The sequence below is a fragment of the Buteo buteo genome, chromosome 19 (genome assembly GCF_964188355.1).
Source record: "Buteo buteo chromosome 19, bButBut1.hap1.1, whole genome shotgun sequence".
NCBI lineage: Eukaryota > Metazoa > Chordata > Aves > Accipitriformes > Accipitridae > Buteo > Buteo buteo.
The window spans coordinates 1,289,460-1,307,893 of NC_134189.1; the positions used below are offsets into that span (position 1 = coordinate 1,289,460).

Consider the following 18,434-nt stretch of genomic DNA (forward strand, 5'->3'; position numbering starts at 1 on the left):
AATTCCATGGCCTCTCCCTTTCATTATTCCTACTTTTTTTGCCTGTTTGCTCCCTATATCAAGGTACTCTGAAAGCCAGGACAACCTTTTATCATCTTTTGAGAAACCTGTGCAGAAAGTTTAAGAGCCGATGAATAAGATGGAAATGGGAGTGGGCTCAGTTCCCCTTATCCCTGCTCTTCAACAAGTCATAAATGAATGTCAGGCAGCATCTGGCATTGCTCTTTAAACAGCTGGCTGTGCTCCGTAAGGGGCCAACGAAAGGTACCATGATAAAGTTACCTTGTCACAATCAAGCATTTCTCCGTAACTCAGCACGCAATAGATGGAGGCTTGATTAAACAGCAGACAAAGAATGAAAAGCCCATCTGGAATCAAGGTGGCTGTAAGCTCTGGGGGTTAAATGTACTGTAGAGAACCAAAATAACGTGACACAGCAAACAGACCTGGTTCAATCAGGCTTTTATTACCTTCCTGTACCCGCACACCTTTGCAGAATATATCTAAAGTGCCAGCTCAATTTTCCCACCCATCTTGCTTTGGTATGGAATCAGCGCCGGCCGAACCTCCTCCTTCAGGAACTTTGCCACCTGTTCAAGAAAGACAGGGAGGAGAAAATTAGCAAAAGAAAGGGTTCCTTTCTCCTCCCCATTCAGACCTGCTTGTCTCACTGGGGTCTCTGTTTCACGGAGACACCTAGCAGTCTGATATGTCCAGGGCCAAAAATGTGAAGCCCACAAGGAAAGCCAAGGAAGCCAAAAGAGAGAAATGTGTCTGCCTTAGTAGTATGGGCAGAGGTACATAACATATACACTCTCCAGCACACAAGAGTATGCAGGATTAAACAACACATTGCATTACAACCTGTAATGCCCGTAGCCTCTTTCCACTACTTTACCTGCTGAGGAGCACGTCCAGTGAAGGAGGAGGGATCCAACAGGCTTTCAAGTTGTTTATGGATAGGGCTGAAGTAAGGATCAGCGCGGACACGGTCAATGAAGTCATTATCACCCCCTTCCTGTTTCACAACAGCAGCTGCTTGCTGGGAGAGAACACGAATCTTCTCATGGCAATCCTGTAGCAGCAGGGGGAAGAGGAGGGGAAAAGAAAAAGTCTTTCCATTGCTGCTGACAGTACATGTTCATCCCGCTAACTTGTGCTGGAGGGAGAAAAAGATCAAAGCGTACTGCACTGGACAGCATACAAATGAGACGCAGCTTGGACTGCTGTGTCTCATATACCACTATATTAAAATAAGATTTTCTTCATCCTTCCACATCCACCCTTTGAGGCTAAAACAGTCTGAATGACAGATACGTTCCCTGTTGAATTATACCGCAATCTTACGACACCAGAGTCCTTTCCACTTCCTCAAACTCCCCAAATACTCTTAGGAGTCACTACAGGGATTTTTTCAGTTGTTCTATTCCCTACTTGCATGATTTTTCCAAAGACAGACTATTGTAGCTGTTCCCAAAATATTCTATGAACTGTAATAAAGGAATTCCTTATTCACCACTAATCATCCCCTGTATGGAACATCTTGGGAGCACAACAATGTAAAACCTCTACAGGTTTGGAAAAGGGAAAAGAACCTAACTTAACGAGCAGCGAGACTATGTAAACCACGGCTTACATAAGGACAGACTGAAGGGAAAAAAACCCTTACAAACCTGAGGGCCTTAAGACATTATCTCCCCAATAACGCTCACATGACACTAAGACTGGCAAAACCCTTATAACAATTTTTCTGAAACACTTCCTAATCCCTTGATTTCCCATGGAATCAATCTGTAAAAACAAGGGAACCAACTGTAGTCAGGGACCACCTGCAAAATCAGATGCTGCCTTGCTGGCCCTAAAATACAGCCATGTGGTTGCATTTACAGCCATGTAAGAATCTTATCCTCACATGTATTATCCTTGATCTATCTTCAGCTAGGAGGAAAATTACCTCCTGTTCCTTGTTTTCTCCATGCAAAGGCCATCTTGCTCCAGCACTGACCTGCCTCAGGTTAACAGATCTGTCTTCTGGATCTTTAGGGGAGGGAGCTGTTCAGTGGTGGGGACAGGAAGTGAGTTTCTATGCTATGAGGTGGGAAAGCTTAGAAAACGTGCTGTTCTGGAGTTCCCAGCGCATGAAAACAGAAACAGAACGTACTAATGTGAATAAGAACAGATTTTAAAAGTGTACTAATCTCTATAGATTTGTAAGTAAACAGCACCAGAAAGAAGGCAGGCTGGTAACAAACACAAATTAAATTCACTCTTCAATCTAATCAAAATAGAGAGGACTGTTTAGGTAAGTATGGGATACTTTAGAGAGAGAACTAGCTGAAAAGATAATGAAACTTATCCACATGATCTGACCCTTAATAAGTTTAGTTAGGAAGCTTACTGACTGAGCCTGTGACAAACATCAGACACACATGGGGAGAAAAAAAAAAAAGGAAAAAGGACTTTTCCTGGCTAACATCACGGGTGAGTTGCCAGAAGTGTTTCAGAGAACTAGAACCACATATCCTACTCAAAGCTTCTAGCAAACCCCTCCGCTATTACTATCTTGCAAGTTGAACTTCTGTCCCTGATGTAGAAATAATCATAGAAGGAAAAATTATTATCTAAAGGTAAGTGAAAATAAGCTGTTTTAGTAAGATACAAATTTGATTATCAGTTTTAAACTGAATTGTGAAATTAAATGATAAGGAAATATAATCTAATTGTGTCTGGATTTATTTACTAAGGAAAACATTTCATTTCAATTTGCTTGAACACAGAAAACTGAATGAAGGACCATAAATTAGGGAAGAGTGACACATGAATGAATGGTTCCGAATGGTCTCACTTGCTTTTTTGTTAACAGCACTGATTCATTCTCTTAATTTATAAGGTAGCCAAGTGCCAACACGTTCCATTTAAAGAAGCCCAGTCTGTGTTCCAAGTTCCTTCAAACATTTACAAAAGGAAAACGCCTACTAGTACCCAATATAAAAATAGGTCTTCCTCTTCTCCAGCACAGCCAGCCAGATTAGCTCAAACACACAGTGTTCCTAACAGTAAATATGGATCTCCACAACTGCTCTCTCCTCAGAGAGCAGCGTCTGGCTTTGCAGCACCAGTGTAATATTAACAAACTCTGTGAGAGTAGGTGGAGAACAAAGAAAGGCGAGATGGTCAGGACAAGAGCCCAGGTACTTTTGTTTCTCAGGAGTGAAATGCCAGGCAGTGAACAAAGGTATTTTTGACTGCATCAGTACCTGACGATTGCCCCCTGCTTTCACCATCGCCATGATTATATTCTCCGTGGCCATAAACGGCAGCTCCTGCCGGATCCTCCTCTCAATCACCTTAAGCAAAACAAACCAAACAAAACAGAAAAAAGAAACAGCATTATAGCAATTCTGTAGACAACTGGGACTCTCAGTGAAGTTTTCCTCTCCCTTCGAATCTCCAGGACTGGACAACAATGCAAAGATAATTTCTCTTTTTGAACCTAGCTATGGAAATCTGGGTATTGAGGCTGATAATACTTAGAATCTGTATCTTGTAAGGGACATTACTGTGGAAAAGATGTCCAATTAATTTTTTTTTTTAACCTGGAGGTAAGTTACAGGACTGTACGAGATCTGCCTTGACAGTATCTTTTGGTGGCAAGTTCTACAGATCTGTTGTGTAGTTCAGGGAAAAATATCCTTTTTGAGAATTTTTTAATTTACTACTTTTTGGCTTCAACGAGTACCCTTTCATGCCTGTCCTGCAAACAGTAAGAATATAGTGAGAATGGAGAGCAAAATTCAGAGACGTTTGAACGAACAGATAAAAATGTAATCCTTTGAGTGGGAGGATTTTTATACACTTTGGCACAGCTGCAGCATTATCAAGGATGCAACACTGCACACATTATCTCCTGCTTTACCTTTGGATAGACCACAAGTCCCTCGGAGATATTCTGCAGTGTACTCAGAATGATGTCAGCTGTGAGGAAAGCCTCAGCCAGACACACGCGCCTATGAAACACATACCCAGGGCCCCAGTTAGGAATAACGGCCATGTTCCAGCTTACCTCAGATCCAGCTCTTTAGTTTCTGTAAATAATTTCATAAATAGCATCACTGTGGCCCTAAAGCTGGAACTGTTCTCCTTATAGGTGCTGCTTGTTGCTTAAAGGTCATGACAAGGAAAGCTAAAGAACACCTTATAGCAGCTCTCAAACTGGGGAGACGGGAGGGTTTTGGGGTGGTTTTTTTGGTCAGTAGAGAAAGGGAGAGAGAGGAAGAGAAATGGTAAAGGCGCACATAGAAAGGTCCAAGATAATTCAATGATTACACAGCTAGGAAAGAGGGCAGCAATTTACAGAGCTAGCAAACACGCGAGACTATCTTCCCCCACGTTTTGTGTTGATCTGTCTACTGACCCTACGTTCCAGGAGTAAGACGTGCTGCACTGTCATGCTGTGCCTGCCTGTGCTTACTGGGGAACTTTCAAAGTGATCCATACATCTGGTGGGGGCTCCCTCCAAGAGACCAGCTCCTGGTCACAAAGGAGGCTCCTGACAAAAAAGAATGACAAAAAGGAAAGGAGGGAAAGGAGAGGAGTAGTGGGGACTGAGCTGTATCAGGCAAAAGGCTCTGTGTCACAGTGCAGCAATTACAGCATCACCCACCTGTGACAGCAGTGCCTGGCCCATTCTTAACTGTGATCTTTTAAAATACACTAGCACTTGAACCTTGTGCTACATTTAAGGCCCCCAATTCTATCACACTGTCTTCAAAGGACTTTGCTGTTTTGTAGGTTAATTGCATTTTCTCTGGCTTGCTCTCCTTTCAAAACTATACCTTTAACAAGAAAAATCCAAAGCACAGAATTTTTAAATTGGGTTATGAAGTGGACAGATGACCCTTTCTGTGAGATGAGGTAAAAATAAAACTTGAAACATTCCAGTACATCTCTCAACACTTGGTAGCTATTGGGAAATACACACACCATATCAATCAGTATCCAATTTCTTAAATTTACATTGTTTTCTACCGCCTACACAGCTCTTAACAAGACTAGCAGCTGTGGAGTAAAGTCCTTTTGGGAAAAGTTCTATGCTTTCATGAAATTTTATGCAGACGTTATGTTTGTGGAGACATTTTTAAAATAACATTCTCATCAACAATCTGAACACTAGTCTACAGCCAAAACTGCTGCTGTTCGTTGTTCCACAAGCCCCATATCTTAGAAATCTAAAGATCTATAGATATATAAGATTCTAGGAGATAGAATTCAGCAACAGAAGACTACTTTGAAACTAAAATGTTTCAAAGGTAAATATGAGCGTTATGCAAATTTAGTACTAACCGGAAGATAGAAGCATTGAATTTGATTGCTGTAATTTACATGAAAATAATTACAGATGACTTTTGCTCATCTCAAAATAGTCATAATGAAGAACCAGAAAACAAAGCAAAGTTTGCTGAGCAATATCTAAAAGACCTGCACACGTTTTCATGAAACATTACTTAAAAAAATAATGTTTGTGCTCTTCCTTTAGGATCTGAACTACTTGTAAAGATCAACACTTGACAAAGAGTTGAAAATACGTTTCTTTAGATTATTTGGAGGGTTAAGTGATTACAGATAAAACTGAATTATTCTTTAAGAAGTGAAGAGGAGCAGGGTCAAAAAACACATTCAAAACAGGGAGGAAAATTTGAGACGTGAAAACTGCTACAGTATGCTGTTGAAACAGGAAGACTATGAGAGCAATTTATTACCGTGCCTTCTGCATCCCTCCCTCTCTCTGCTGGTTTACTTTTCAGAAGATCTTGAGGTTAAAAAAACCCTAACAGTATTCATCTGATCTTAGAGAGCAAAGCAGTTCGTAGTCTCTAGATTCTACTGAGACTGCCTTACATCAAGGTGGTAACATGTGGTTTGAGTTTAAAAATAGTATTTTCTAAATACGTCAACAGACCTTCCTGCACAAGACCTTCTGAAATTGCTGCACTGCACGATCTGAACAAACCTGTTGGCACTGTCATCCAATGTTCGCTCAAACCACTGCACAGAGGCTGTCTGGAGGGGATCCAGCACCAGAGTCATCAGGTGTCGAGCCAGGCTGCAGCAGCGTTCTGAACGCATTGGATTCCTCTTGTAAGGCATAGCACTTGAACCTGTGCAAGGAGAAAGAGTGATGGAAACAGGACACAGAAGTAGTGCATTCAGGAAGAAGAGATGAAGGTCCTCCCCCAGATAAGAAAAATGCGTCAGGAATCATGTTGTTGACTAAAGCCTCAAAACATGATGATTTTCTAAGGACAAAATGGAATAAAGAAAATGACGCCACCATGCTTCCCCTTCAGAATAGAAACATCTAAATGGGGGGAGAACAAAAGCAAGAAGGCATTTTGCAATTCTGAAAACAAGAAGTACTACCACATAAAAACAAATGGACTTCATTTTAATGCAGTGTTTAGTGCCATCTCTCTAGGTTACCCACAGCAACTTTAGCAGTGTTCATGACCCCATCTGAAAGACAATGTTATTGGGCAAAGTCAGGTACTTATACGGCTGCCTGTTGCTCTGGTGAATGGATATCAAAACCAACATAGAATGATTCCAGTAACAAATACGACTAAGGCTTAATTTGCCGATTCAATCCTACGCAACTATTTAGGGTGCCTGCCTGAACTTTCTTCCAGCCAAGAGTCAAAACTCTACATTTCCTTCTGCCCTTCTACCAATGTCACAGTCACATCACTGGTATTCTTCCAGCAAGGGTCCAGCCTAGTTTCATTGTTCCAAATTTGTCTCTTTATAAAAAGACCAAAACGCTGAGTCAAGCTGAAAACCTACAGCTCCAGTTAGCTTCACGAGGAATGGAAAACACTTTAAGTACTCCTCAGACCCAAGTCTTCCTCTGTGGGGAATACATGACTGCTTCTGCTCTCCCTCCAAACCCAGGAAGTGCAGAAATACAAATCTGATTTTAATTACTTACTATCCAGAAACCTTTGCGTAAAGGGCATTTTTTTTTTCCTTTAAAAAGGACCCAAAATACTAACAATGTCAAACCTCAGGTAATTTAAAGCAACTTCTGTCAGTGACATTTCAAAGTTTGCTTAAAAGGCTGCACCAGCATAAATGAAAAGATACATACAGCGGTCCAAGAAACGTCTCCCATCCCTTACCAATCTGGTCTTTCTCAAAAGGCTCCTCTATCTCCTTCAGGTTGGCCAAAAGACGAATGTCAGTACAAATCTAGAAAAAAAGCCCAAGAAATTAACAAACAGAACCAAACTAACACACACCAATACATACTCCTGTTAGCGTTCTTGGAGAAGTGTTTGCATCTGTGTCCGAGAAATAAATTTGGGAGACAGTGAAAAATTTGACAAAAAAATTGACACAGCAATCATACTTCCTGGCCCCAAAATCCCAGTCAAGAAAGCAGAAGGAAAAAAGATGTCTACTGTATTAGAATAGAACAGGACTCCAAGAAAGGTAAATGCTTGCAGGGAATGAAATAGATACCAGGAGGGAACAGTGAAAATGCACAACAAAACTACACATGATTTGCGAACACAGATAATGTGTGCTCACTGAACCAGCCAGCCCACAAAACTAAACCAGAAGAAAATACCACAGATCACTTTAGCCCAAGAGGAGAAGGAGGAGGAGGGAGGAAACAGAAATAAATCAATGAAAAGAATCCACAAGGACAGAGAGAATAACACCATTATCAGAGAAGCAATTAACTAGGAGCAAATGGTGAAATTTAAAAACTCGTACACCACTAGGAAAGACATTTACTCTAATTGGATCAATTTAGCATAGATTAAACTAGTATCTGGTGTGGGAATTGTTAACCCATCTCAGAATCTGCTCAGTAAACTTGCTTTGTTTGCCACTGGTCTTAAGATCTTTGAGGTTTGATTACTAGGCATGTACCCAGTGGTGAATTTACATGATCACAAAGAGAACAGCTGAACAAGGAACACCAATTAATATTTCTTGAGAAGAGCATCCTGCACCATGAGCACCTTCTCTTCAAGATCTAAAATGTTTCCCCCTCTTCCCAATGTATACAAATAGCGTGCTCACCTTGTGTATAGATGCCCCAAGACTGGCCAGAACAGACAGGACTTCAATATCCACCTTGCGACTATAGGTCTGCCCTGTGACCATATAAGCCCTAAAAATAAGCACAGGATTGAGTGCTCCAGACAGATACAGTGGTACTGCAAGGCTTTCAGCAAGGACTGACATGGCTCTTAAAGTGGAGGGTTGTCATTCTGCCCTGCCGAGAACAACTTTGGATTCAGGCTGTCAATTTTTGAGCATGCAGATGGGAGAGAGAAAAATGGAGGAAAAACGGACAGCTGTGCTTTGACAGGGAGACAAGTAGAAGTGGCCTATTGAGGTGGTGAAGTTTCCTGGGGGAAGCTGCAACTGGGAATGGAAGATGTCAAGGGGAGGTAAGTCAACAGCAGCAGAGATGTCAGTTTGGCAGCTAGGGGAATCTGGGCCAACACAGACAGCAGGAGTCACACTTTGCTAACACCAAACATAGATGACTAAGTATGCTTGTTACATACCGTTTAAATCCTGCCTTTGCAGTCACTAATCTGTCCAGCTCTTCAACCTCAGGGTGAAGAAAAAAAACAAAACAAAGAGAGCTCAAAATGCAACAACTCAGGAAGGTCAGCAACAGTAAAAACGGTCCTTTGCTTTTCTCAGTTTACTGTCAACAAATGTTTTACTTGCTGGGAAGAAGCACCCCCTCCCCAGATTCTGCTCACTTTCACCCAGGACTTTGTCAGTGGGCCTCAGAGGGATCACAGTGCCCTTGTGAATTTGATGCCAGAATCTCTATGTTCCCCCAAACAGAACAGCATTCCAGAGGGGAGAATTGCCAAGACTGCAAGTCTACACCCTGGGCTGTCTGACTTACTTTACTATGGTCTCCCTCAAAGAGCTGCAAGAAGCTGGCTTGAGTGCCAGTGGTGCCTTTTACACCCCGAAAGCGCAGGTCATCCCGAGCCCGCTCCAGGTTCTGCAGGTCCATGCACAAGTCCTGAATCCACAAGCAGCAGCGTTTCCCCACGGTGGTGAGCTGTGCAGGTCTGAAGACAACCAAGAACAGAATGTGACTCATTGACAATTTGCACAGTAACTCCCCAAAGACCACACTTTGCAGGCTGGTCTCTCTGACTCCTCTGAGCAGAAATTAAAAGGATCTGGCTTATGCAGGAAGATGTAACAGCACACATGTATCACCAGTAAACAGTATGGAGGATGTGATCATTCTTTTCAGTAATTAGATGTAATTACAGCAAGAGAAAACAGTCATTGTAGTTTCTGTACGCATTAGGGGATGAAGAGAGACGTGAGAGCGGGTCTCCGCCGGCGTTTCCCTACTACAGCTTTTGAGAGTTTCTCCAAGAAAAGCGACCGCAGACCCACTCATCAGACTACCTAGAATGGATTTACGGCGTTCTTCCAGAGCTCTGTCAAGCAGAAAACCCTCAATCGGGGCCGGTAATGGCACTTCGATCCCCGGGCCCGATCCCCGGGCTCCCGCGCCTCTGCTGGCGGAGAGTGCCGGCTGGCAGCATGGGAGAGCAGCGGGGGGGGCGCCGATCGCCCCATCCCCGATTCTGCTCGCCCGGGGGTCATCCTGGCTAACCTATAGCACTGGTGGGAGGTTCTCCATGCAGAAACACCTGGGTGCACGCTGCGATCGTAACTGATTCCTCTACAGGACTGTTCCATTTTATTTATAAAAACGTATTCCTCAGCCTCCGGGCAAACATGTGGTAATTAACAATACCGTCAGCCAACATTTTTTGTAAAACCTCCACCGTGAAATAAGTTTCTGCAAGCTTTGACCACACTGTCCCCTTGCAAACATTTTGAGGAGAAAATGGGGCTGTGACACAGAACCTGGAAGTTGAAATACTTCAAATTATCCACATGAACTCCAAAGACAACCTCTGTACTATTTCAAAATAAGCATATGAACAAGAACAAGGTGCTCCTGATTAAGGTCAGACGTAAAAGGGAATGACAGAAGATGTGGAAAAGCAGGGACGGGCGATCCAGGAGGAATACAAAGAAACTGTCCAGCACTGCAGGGATGGGGCCAAGAAAGCCAAAGCCCACCCAGATGAACTTAGTGCAGGATGCGAAAGGCACCAGGAAAGGTCTCTGCCAGCATGTAAGCAGGAAAAGGGAAGGCTAGGGAAAACACAGACGTGTGCGTAAATGGGGCAGAGGCCCCGCTGACAAAGGACACAGAAAAGACCGAGGTGTCAATGCCTCCTTCACCTTAGTTTTTAAGATTTCACCTCGCATACACTTCCTGAATCCTCCTTTGTACTCCTTCCAAAAGCCAAGATAAAACAGCTCAGAGAATACTACTCCGAAAAGCTGTAGGCAAAGAGGGACCTAGGACTAGAGCTGATTGAACTGACGTGGCATATACAGCAAGACAATTAACCAGAGAACTGACATAATGCTCTCACTCTCCTTTGGGAGAAATTTTAAAGTGCCAGACACTGAGTCTGACAAGACCTGTGCTTAATTTCCCTGCCTCCGGTGTTCCATATCACCGGGGCAGAAGATCCAGGCTTACCCCAAAGTGTACGGTTTAATGCCTCTGAAAGCAAACCATCTTCATGAAGCAGCAGATTATCCCAACAACAGACTTATCCAGATATCGTTGTCCTTTGACTCAGTAGTCTGCCTAAAAATATGCTATTCTATTCTGTTCTCTTCTATTCTATCCTATCCTATAAGCACTCAATGTCAGAAGTGCTGCAAAAGAAGTGTAAGTTTCCCAAGAGACAGGAAACAGTATCATCTTGTTAAACAGAAGAAATTGTTCCTGATTCTTCCCAAGGACCCATACAGGGATGTATGAAAACAGATGTATCCTGAATCATTACTTTAGAAGAAAGCTTCAGCTACAGTGACAGAGTAGTTGTAGTAACCAGTAGTCAGTAACAGACCTTTCTAAGCTGCAGCTGAAACTAACTGACAGAAAAACAAACATAGAGAAAATGTGACTGGAAGACAGGCTTACTGCAATCCCCAGCCATGCTTTTTGAAACAGCCCAGAATATACACATCGATGTTCGCTAGGAAGTCCTTCCTTATGAAGCTGTGTTAAAACAACTGCTGACAGCTAGTCAAAGCAACAGTTCAATTTCCTGAGACAAGTCTAGAGTTAGGCACATACTCCTTTTCTGAACCACCAACAGTGTCTTAATGATGCCCAGCAGTACCAACTGCCACTGGTCAGAGATGGGAAAAAGAAGGATGAAAGAAAGCAGTTGCAGTTCAATTTAACCAAAGCACAGTCGACAAAATGAAAGCAAAGGCTGATGACTACTTACTGGTAGTGAGTGAAGCCCAAAGTAGGCAGGTCAGCATGCTTCTCTGCAAAGTCGGCCAGGCGGCTGATCACCCTTGCGAGCTGGTGGATATGCAGGAAGGATAGCAAAGAAGCAGAATGAGAGAAAAAAAACCAACCCAGCACAAGCTAGCATGCTTAAGTACAACAACATTGTGAGAAAAAGGGGAGAGAAACAACTGCATGGTCCTTGAATACCCTCCCTCTAATTGTAGAATACGGTGTGCTTCATTTTTTCAGAGTGTGCACATAATTCCTGCTTGCTACAAAACTCAAGCAAGAGATGATACAAGTGGTTGGACTTCAGCTTGAACTAGTCTAGTCCTTACGTCCAACCCAATCCTGCAGTTGGTTTATCCCTGGGTATTATTCCTGGAATTGGTCAGAAATAAAGCTGCTTTGAGTATAACTGACACATGCACAGTCCAGGGCAAACTGGGTGCCAAGACATTCAGGTCAGATAGACAACACTGCACTACACTCCCACCATATTTGACTGCAGAAAAGTGTATTATATAGCTTCTTCAATGCTGACACATTCCTAGGAATACAGTTAAGGGAACGCCTAAGCTGACCCTGAAAGCAGTACAGTTGTTTTCTGAAACTAGTACCTGTGGCACAGATAAACAAGGAGTTGCTTATAATTCCCATGGTGAGCAAAGAAGCTTTGGGAAAAGACATGAGAAAGGAAAGGAAGGTAACTGTTCACATTCTTGAGAATAACCCAAACAGAGAGCTCCTCCTAGCTTCTCAGCAAGGCTTAGGAAAATCCAAGTTAAACACAGGCTTTTCACAGAACATCAGCACTGCCCACTTCTGAGACACTGTGCACAACCACCTTCTTACCTTGGGTAGCAGCAGGTTAAACCCATCACGGAGGACAATCAGATCCTGAAAGAAGCAAAAAAAGGAAGTTTGGGCTATGTCTGAAGGACCAGACATAATGGCTTCTCTCAGAGAGGACACAGCTAATTAAAATACACTTTGTCTGCTCAAAAGTCTCTTAAAATGAAAGCTCAGCTTTCCTTCTTGTACTGGAACTTGCAGTGAACTTTCTTATGACAAAAATGCTGGGTCCATCATTGCTCCTTCTGTACTAGCCACAGAAAGTCACACTGGGCAGTAGAAGATCCATTTCCACTGACTGGGTATGAATGATTATTTTGAGATTCTCGGGACGCCCATGGAATGACAGACTAAATCATTCATACCAAGGGGAAAATACAGGCACTGTAGGTAAAGACAGCACAGAAGTAAGTGGACTGATGAGGCAGCAGTCATCTTTACTCCTTCTTTTGAGACTGAGGTACAGCTAGGTGCAAGTGTCACAAGGAAGGCGGTATTACCCAAAAGCCAAACAGGCTTGCAAAGGAGCAGGTTAAAAAAATCACACAGCCGGTTCTTGTACGATAAAAAGCGGTTGTGAAGTTGCAGTGACGTGGACATTGGAGAACGGCAATATATACTGAGAAATTAGGCTTTAGTTTGCACTCGGTTTTAGACAGGTTTTTCACAAACATTTTAAATGGTGGTACTTCCTTTTTCACTTAAGACTGTTATCCATGCTCTTGGCCACTAAACGCTTTATTTATCCTGAATTAATACCTGGGCTCCAAGCAGCAGTCGAAAGCTCATGGGCTGCGTACATCAAAAGTGGCCTTGTTTTGTAAGTCATTGAACTCTTGTCCCGTTGGCGTAACTGACAGGTCAAATGTTTCTGCATGCGTTTGCAACTCATGATTTCTTATCTCCTTGAATATTTAACGTGCAAGCAGAGTTTACGGAACAGTTCGTTTCCAGACAGATCTTGCTTCATACCAAAAGAAAGAAGGCTAGAGGAGCTTGCCTTCCTGGGGTAGCTAGGATAAAGGGGAATTAACTTCAACAGTAAAACTAATAAAAGTGTCTGAAAAATCTATTTAATATTATTTTATAAAGAAAAGTTCATAAAGAGCTATCAAGTAAGCAACTGTAGCTGTGTTTTGCCCAGCTCTGCAGGCAGGAAACTGAAAATATTATATTACCGTATTATCCCCTACGTAACAGGAAGTTGCTCCAAGGTGAATGATGGCTGCAGCTTTTGGACAGCAGTGGGCAAAGGTGTGAACGTGGGCCATCACATCGTGACGCAGCTTCTTCTCTTCCTCCGCTGCCATCTTGAAGTCAATGTTGTCCAGGTTTGCTTCCATCTCCTTTATCTGCTCATCTGTGATAGGAAGCCCAAGTGACTGCAAGGGGAAAAGAACTTTCTATTTCTTTTTTTTCTTTAAGAGACAACCCAAATTGAGACAGAAGTTGTTTAGATAATGTACTCCCATAGGACATCTCACAGAAGCATGGCAATTCGGCATAATCAAGAGCTGTAACAGCAAATTCTTTCATCTGAGGGTTGTCCAACCTTTTCCAATAGGATAGGACAGTATTCACGCTTAGATGTTCTTCTTGGGCTTCGTACTTTCCTCAACCACGTAACATCCCTGTGACAACTACAAAAGTTAGACACGTGGGGAAAAGTGATATAAAACCAGTATAGTTTTAACTTCTTTTAATGAAATTTACCCTTTGGGTGGGTACAATCCAGCTACCATGTGACAAGATAGCTTGTGGCAGGAAGAACTCTTTGGAGCACAACTAGACCTACATGAGTGTTAAACAGTGGGTTTAGAACATATGGAAAGGTATGTATGTTTGAACCTTTCCAAAAGTCCTGAAGTACTTCATCTCAGTCTGAATCTGGAAGCTTGGGAAATGAGTTACTTGATCTGGAAGCAGGAGATAAATGCTCCTAGTCCACGTTCAAAAATATTTGCTAAACCTTTTCAGCAAGCTGACTTAAAAACAGAGTAGGGTATCAAACCACAGAATTACACACTGGTATAACTCTTGCACAGGTCTATACTTGCACAAGCTAACTAAGCTGAGAAAAACGTCTTTTCCTGATACTGAGAGTTTAAAAGCCTCACAATGAAGTTGGCATTACTGCCTTTTCCAAATTAAAATACTATTGTCTTGTGCATTAGTAATTAGAAGTCACCAGTCAGGAAGCTTCAAGGACACAAAGTATTTAAAAAGTTGGTTCTGTTCAGAATCAAACCGACTGAAAAAATGTTTTGCAGATGTGGAATCTGGAACTAGAGAAGACAGCAAGTAAAGCCGATGTGTCTTCAAGGTCCTCATCAGATAATTAGTACCCACACAACTTAAAACGTGATGCTACAAGTGTATACGCAGCCATGAGTATCCAGATAAATGAGGAAAAGCACCTGGCCCCAGACTGCTGTCTCTGAGGTGTACCGATACAGACCGTAACTGCCTGAAAGCACAGAGGCAACTCAGCAGGCAATACGCTCTTGTGCCAAGATTAAAATCTCAGGCCTTGTTCGTACATCCATGATCCGTTGGGAAAAGCTGACCACAGTATGCAGTCATTGACAGCCATACAGAGAGTAAAGAAATAATCCTCAAGAAATGGGACTACTTGTCATAGGAATACATGCAGGGTAGGGTAGCACCAAGGCAAATGATGTTCTCATGTGTCCACAAACATCACGAGGCCTCTTCCTTATCGGTTTTTGCAGATACTGACAGTACATCAGGAAGAAAGCAATCGAATGTCCTTCAAACCTGTCTACCTAAGAAAACCAACTCAGAAAACTACCCAAGGGAGAACAGAGGGTTTTCTCCAGAGCACTACAGGTCAGTGATGTGCTCTCTGGATTGTGCTTTTAAGGCGTCATTCCTCCGAGGCCGTTCCAATACTTTGATGCGCCACCCTCACAACTATGACTGTTCATTCATCCCTGTTCCTTAGGGGTAGAGCAGAGCAGGCAGATGACACGGAACATCTCCTGCAAACAGAATGAGAACACTGGGCTGCTCATCTAATAAAGAACATATGATAGAAAAACAATGAAACTTAAATTGGACAAAAAAAAATAGATTTGAGGACTACCGTAGGCTCTTATAAGAGAGAAAACGTTCAGATTTCACGTGCAAAACATTTTATTAGTCAGTTTGATGCTGCAGGATGTCAAAGCTACTTCTACGAGACGGAAGAGCTCCATGAAATTTGTACTTGACTTTCAAATAACATATTGTTTAGGTCAAGACCTCAAGATTAAAAAAAACCCAAACAATGAGGTGTTAATAGAAGTATCATAATACAAATGAATTTATGCTAAAAAAAAAAAATAAACTGCGAGTTTTGGGATGGGTATAAACTCACACGCTTCAGCTCTTAACCCAAACTTTAACTACTGATGTCAGTTGGGAAAAGATTAGTTTAAGGAGCTCTCTCTTATTAATCACACACTTTGCCGAGTCTCCTGTTTCATACTCCTGATGTTGCCTGCTGTAAGGAACAAAATACCAACTGTAAAGGTTTTCTGTCAAATCCAGTTTCCAGTGAAATAATTTTTCAGTTCTTATTTCACATATTCCAAGTGGACTACCCAAAAATTTCTCCCGGAAGTAGTGTGAATATTGAAACCATTTTGCCTGGCTCTGTACTTTACCTAAAACTTCATCGCTAAACTGTGTGTCCCCTCTTTTACTACTTCCCTGCAGCTTTCAGAAAACCTACAGTTAGATCTTAATATTGTGATGTAGTACTACAAAACAGGAATAAGTATTGCCCATATTTCATTCATTACCTTTTTTCTAAATGTACCCCAAAATAAATATCATGTATCTTCAATAAGAATGACTGGAGAAGCAATAGATAAATGGCTTGAAAGTGAGGCTAAGTACTGGAGTAAACATTGCCCATGGTTCATTCATTACTTTTTTTTTTTTAAAATGTATGGGAAAAAGAAATACTATGTATCTTCAGTAAGGAACTGAGGAAACTGATTATATCTGTAACTAACTGATCACTGACAGAGCTAACAGGTGCTGAAAGTAGCTGACTCTTCCTCTTTCAGTCCAGAGCTGACATCAGAAGACGAACTCCTCTGGAATGAGGAGACAGATAAAAATAGTAGTCTCCCTCTTTCCACTATGAAAAGGGTGCTCAGGAAATTGCAAGATCTGTCTCTGCTTTCTGGGAACAAAACTCTGCAGTGGCAATGGGAGGGAAAGCAAGGGTCAAGAGACAGGGGAACCCCAAGTTTAGGGCTTGGGAGTGGAAACCTAGAAGTCTCACACTGGTTCCTTCAGCAGCTTGCTTTCTCCTATCAGGCAAGTCATGTAAAGTGTTTTATTCTTCAACAGAAGAAAAAGCAACAATTATCTGCTGGAATTGATACAACAGTGTTTAAATAACCATTGAACATACAAAGCTCCTTCAGCATGTGTTCTTGGTATTGACACTTCCTATACTGGATGACATTTGCAGTCTGCTTGCTCCAGCATCCTAACTGTGACAATACTTAGCATGCAGTATTTCAGAAGGCAACTCCTATTTAATTAACACAGCTGTGTAATTACACTTTCAGCTTCTAAAACCTCACGTTCGGTGCAGCACACTATCGATGAGGCTGCTGTAGTGGTACAATCCTTGAATGGAGAAGGAACATGTTAACGATGCTGTGCGCTGCTTGTTCATTCTCCAGCACGGTGCTTCTCTGCCCTTATGCTAACAGTAACAGCCAGACCTTGTGCTTGGATTGCTTCCTAACAACCCCAGTACCTCGAGAACGGAAACTGAAGGACTCTGTACAAAACAAAAGGGCAACTGTTGAGTCTGAAAGCTAAAGCTACCCTGTCAGAAGGGGTTTTTTCTTTTTTGGGAACATATTACAGCTTTTTCACTATCAAAAAGCTGATACGAGTCTTGCTCTCAGTCACAAGGAATCAAGTTAGTGCATCCTAAAAACTGACTGTGTCAACAAAGAAGTAAGTAGGCTGTACGCTTACTCCTAAAAGGGACAAAATTCAAAGAAAGAAAGTTTAGCTTAAACTACATTTTAAAAACTTTAACTCCATGGAATCTGCTAACACAACAGTTTGCAATCACATGGACGTGCTCTCAGTTGCTGCTTCCTAACAGCTGAATTGACACCAATCTTTCGTGCTATCAGGTTTTTTTTGTGGCACTCGGCCTGTCAGAAACGTCGTAAGCATTTCTGGGCTAACTGTTCCGCTCACTTTGGCCAAAAGTGAACTCCTCTCAGAAACAAGGCTGTCTATCGAAAAACAACTGGCTGCAGATGCGTGGGGTGGTCCGGCTGGCACAGACCGACCGCGATCGGATTGAATGAGAGCGGGTCCCATCAGTCACACCTCCTGAAAAGTAAACAGCCAAGCGCTTCAGAAGGACACCGGTGTTTGCTCAGCGGGCAATCCCCCCCTCTGCTTAGCAAAGCTTTTACAAAACTAATTTCGCAGAGGGGGAGGGCGTGAGACCAGAAGAGGCGATTTGCTGAGGGATGACAAGTACCTGGAGGATTGCGTACGAAGGGTTGTGTAAAACCGGCCTTCCACACGCTCCCCCCCCCCCCCCCCCAAGGTTGCCGGGGTCGGCTTTCTCCCCTCTTCCCGGGGCAGAGCCAGGCCGCCGCTCCGTCTCCTCTCCCGAGGCCGGGCAGCTCGGGGAAGGCGCGGCGGGCCCTCACCGCCGCTTCCCGCGCCAAGCACCGGGGCGGCGGCCAGCGGCCCCTCGGCACCCGCCGGTAACCGGCTCTCCCCCGGCGGAGCGCCCCCTCAGGGGAGCGGGACGGGGCGGCGAAGAGGCTCCGCCACGACAGTCGTCCCTCCACACGCCGCGGCCCCGTCCCTCCGCCCTCCCCTCAGCGGCCCCGTCCCGCCGTTACCTTCTCAGCCTGGGCGAGGTAGAGCCAGAGACGGCGCCAGGTACCGAACTTCTTCCTCTCGCTGAAGTTGAAGCCCATCTCGGCGCTGGCGTATCGCGACACCAGCGGAGAGCGATACCGCGCCAGGGCGTCCTCCTCGGCGCCGGGGGTCGCCATGGCAGCGGCGGGCGCGGAGCGAAGGAGCGATCGCGGCCGCCCGCGGCCGGGGATAAGGGGCGGGCGGCGGCCCCGCCCCGCCGTCGCGCGGAGCGCCCCGCCCCCGGCGCGGAAGACGGCGGCGC

General features: G+C 43.6%; 1 protein-coding gene across 1 annotated transcript; it reads right to left on the bottom strand.

Moving 5' to 3' along the window:
• Positions 1 to 445: 445 nt before the first annotated feature.
• ADSL (adenylosuccinate lyase) lies at positions 446 to 18,365 on the bottom strand. Its single transcript, XM_075050869.1, has 13 exons — positions 18,154 to 18,365; positions 13,426 to 13,629; positions 12,248 to 12,292; positions 11,385 to 11,464; positions 8,939 to 9,110; positions 8,583 to 8,629; positions 8,089 to 8,179; positions 7,176 to 7,245; positions 6,011 to 6,158; positions 3,917 to 4,007; positions 3,258 to 3,347; positions 899 to 1,075; positions 446 to 590 (listed from the first exon to the last, which is right to left on the bottom strand). The coding sequence occupies exons 1-13, from the start codon at positions 18,307 to 18,309 to the stop codon at positions 504 to 506; spliced, it is 1,458 nt and encodes a 485-aa protein (XP_074906970.1). The 5' UTR covers positions 18,310 to 18,365; the 3' UTR covers positions 446 to 503.
• Between the last annotated feature and the right edge of the window lie 69 nt (positions 18,366 to 18,434).

Coding starts and splice junctions, on each gene's coding strand:
- ADSL (XM_075050869.1), bottom strand. CDS start 18,309: ATGGCGACCCCCGGCGCCGAGGAGGACGCCCTGGCGCGGTATCGCTCT. Junction 8,180..8,582: donor GCAAAGGCAGGATTTAAACG/GTATGTAACAAG, acceptor GCTTATTTTTAG/GGCTTATATGGTCACAGGGC. Junction 7,246..8,088: donor TTGGGGCATCTATACACAAG/GTGAGCACGCTA, acceptor CTTTTTTTCTAG/ATTTGTACTGACATTCGTCT.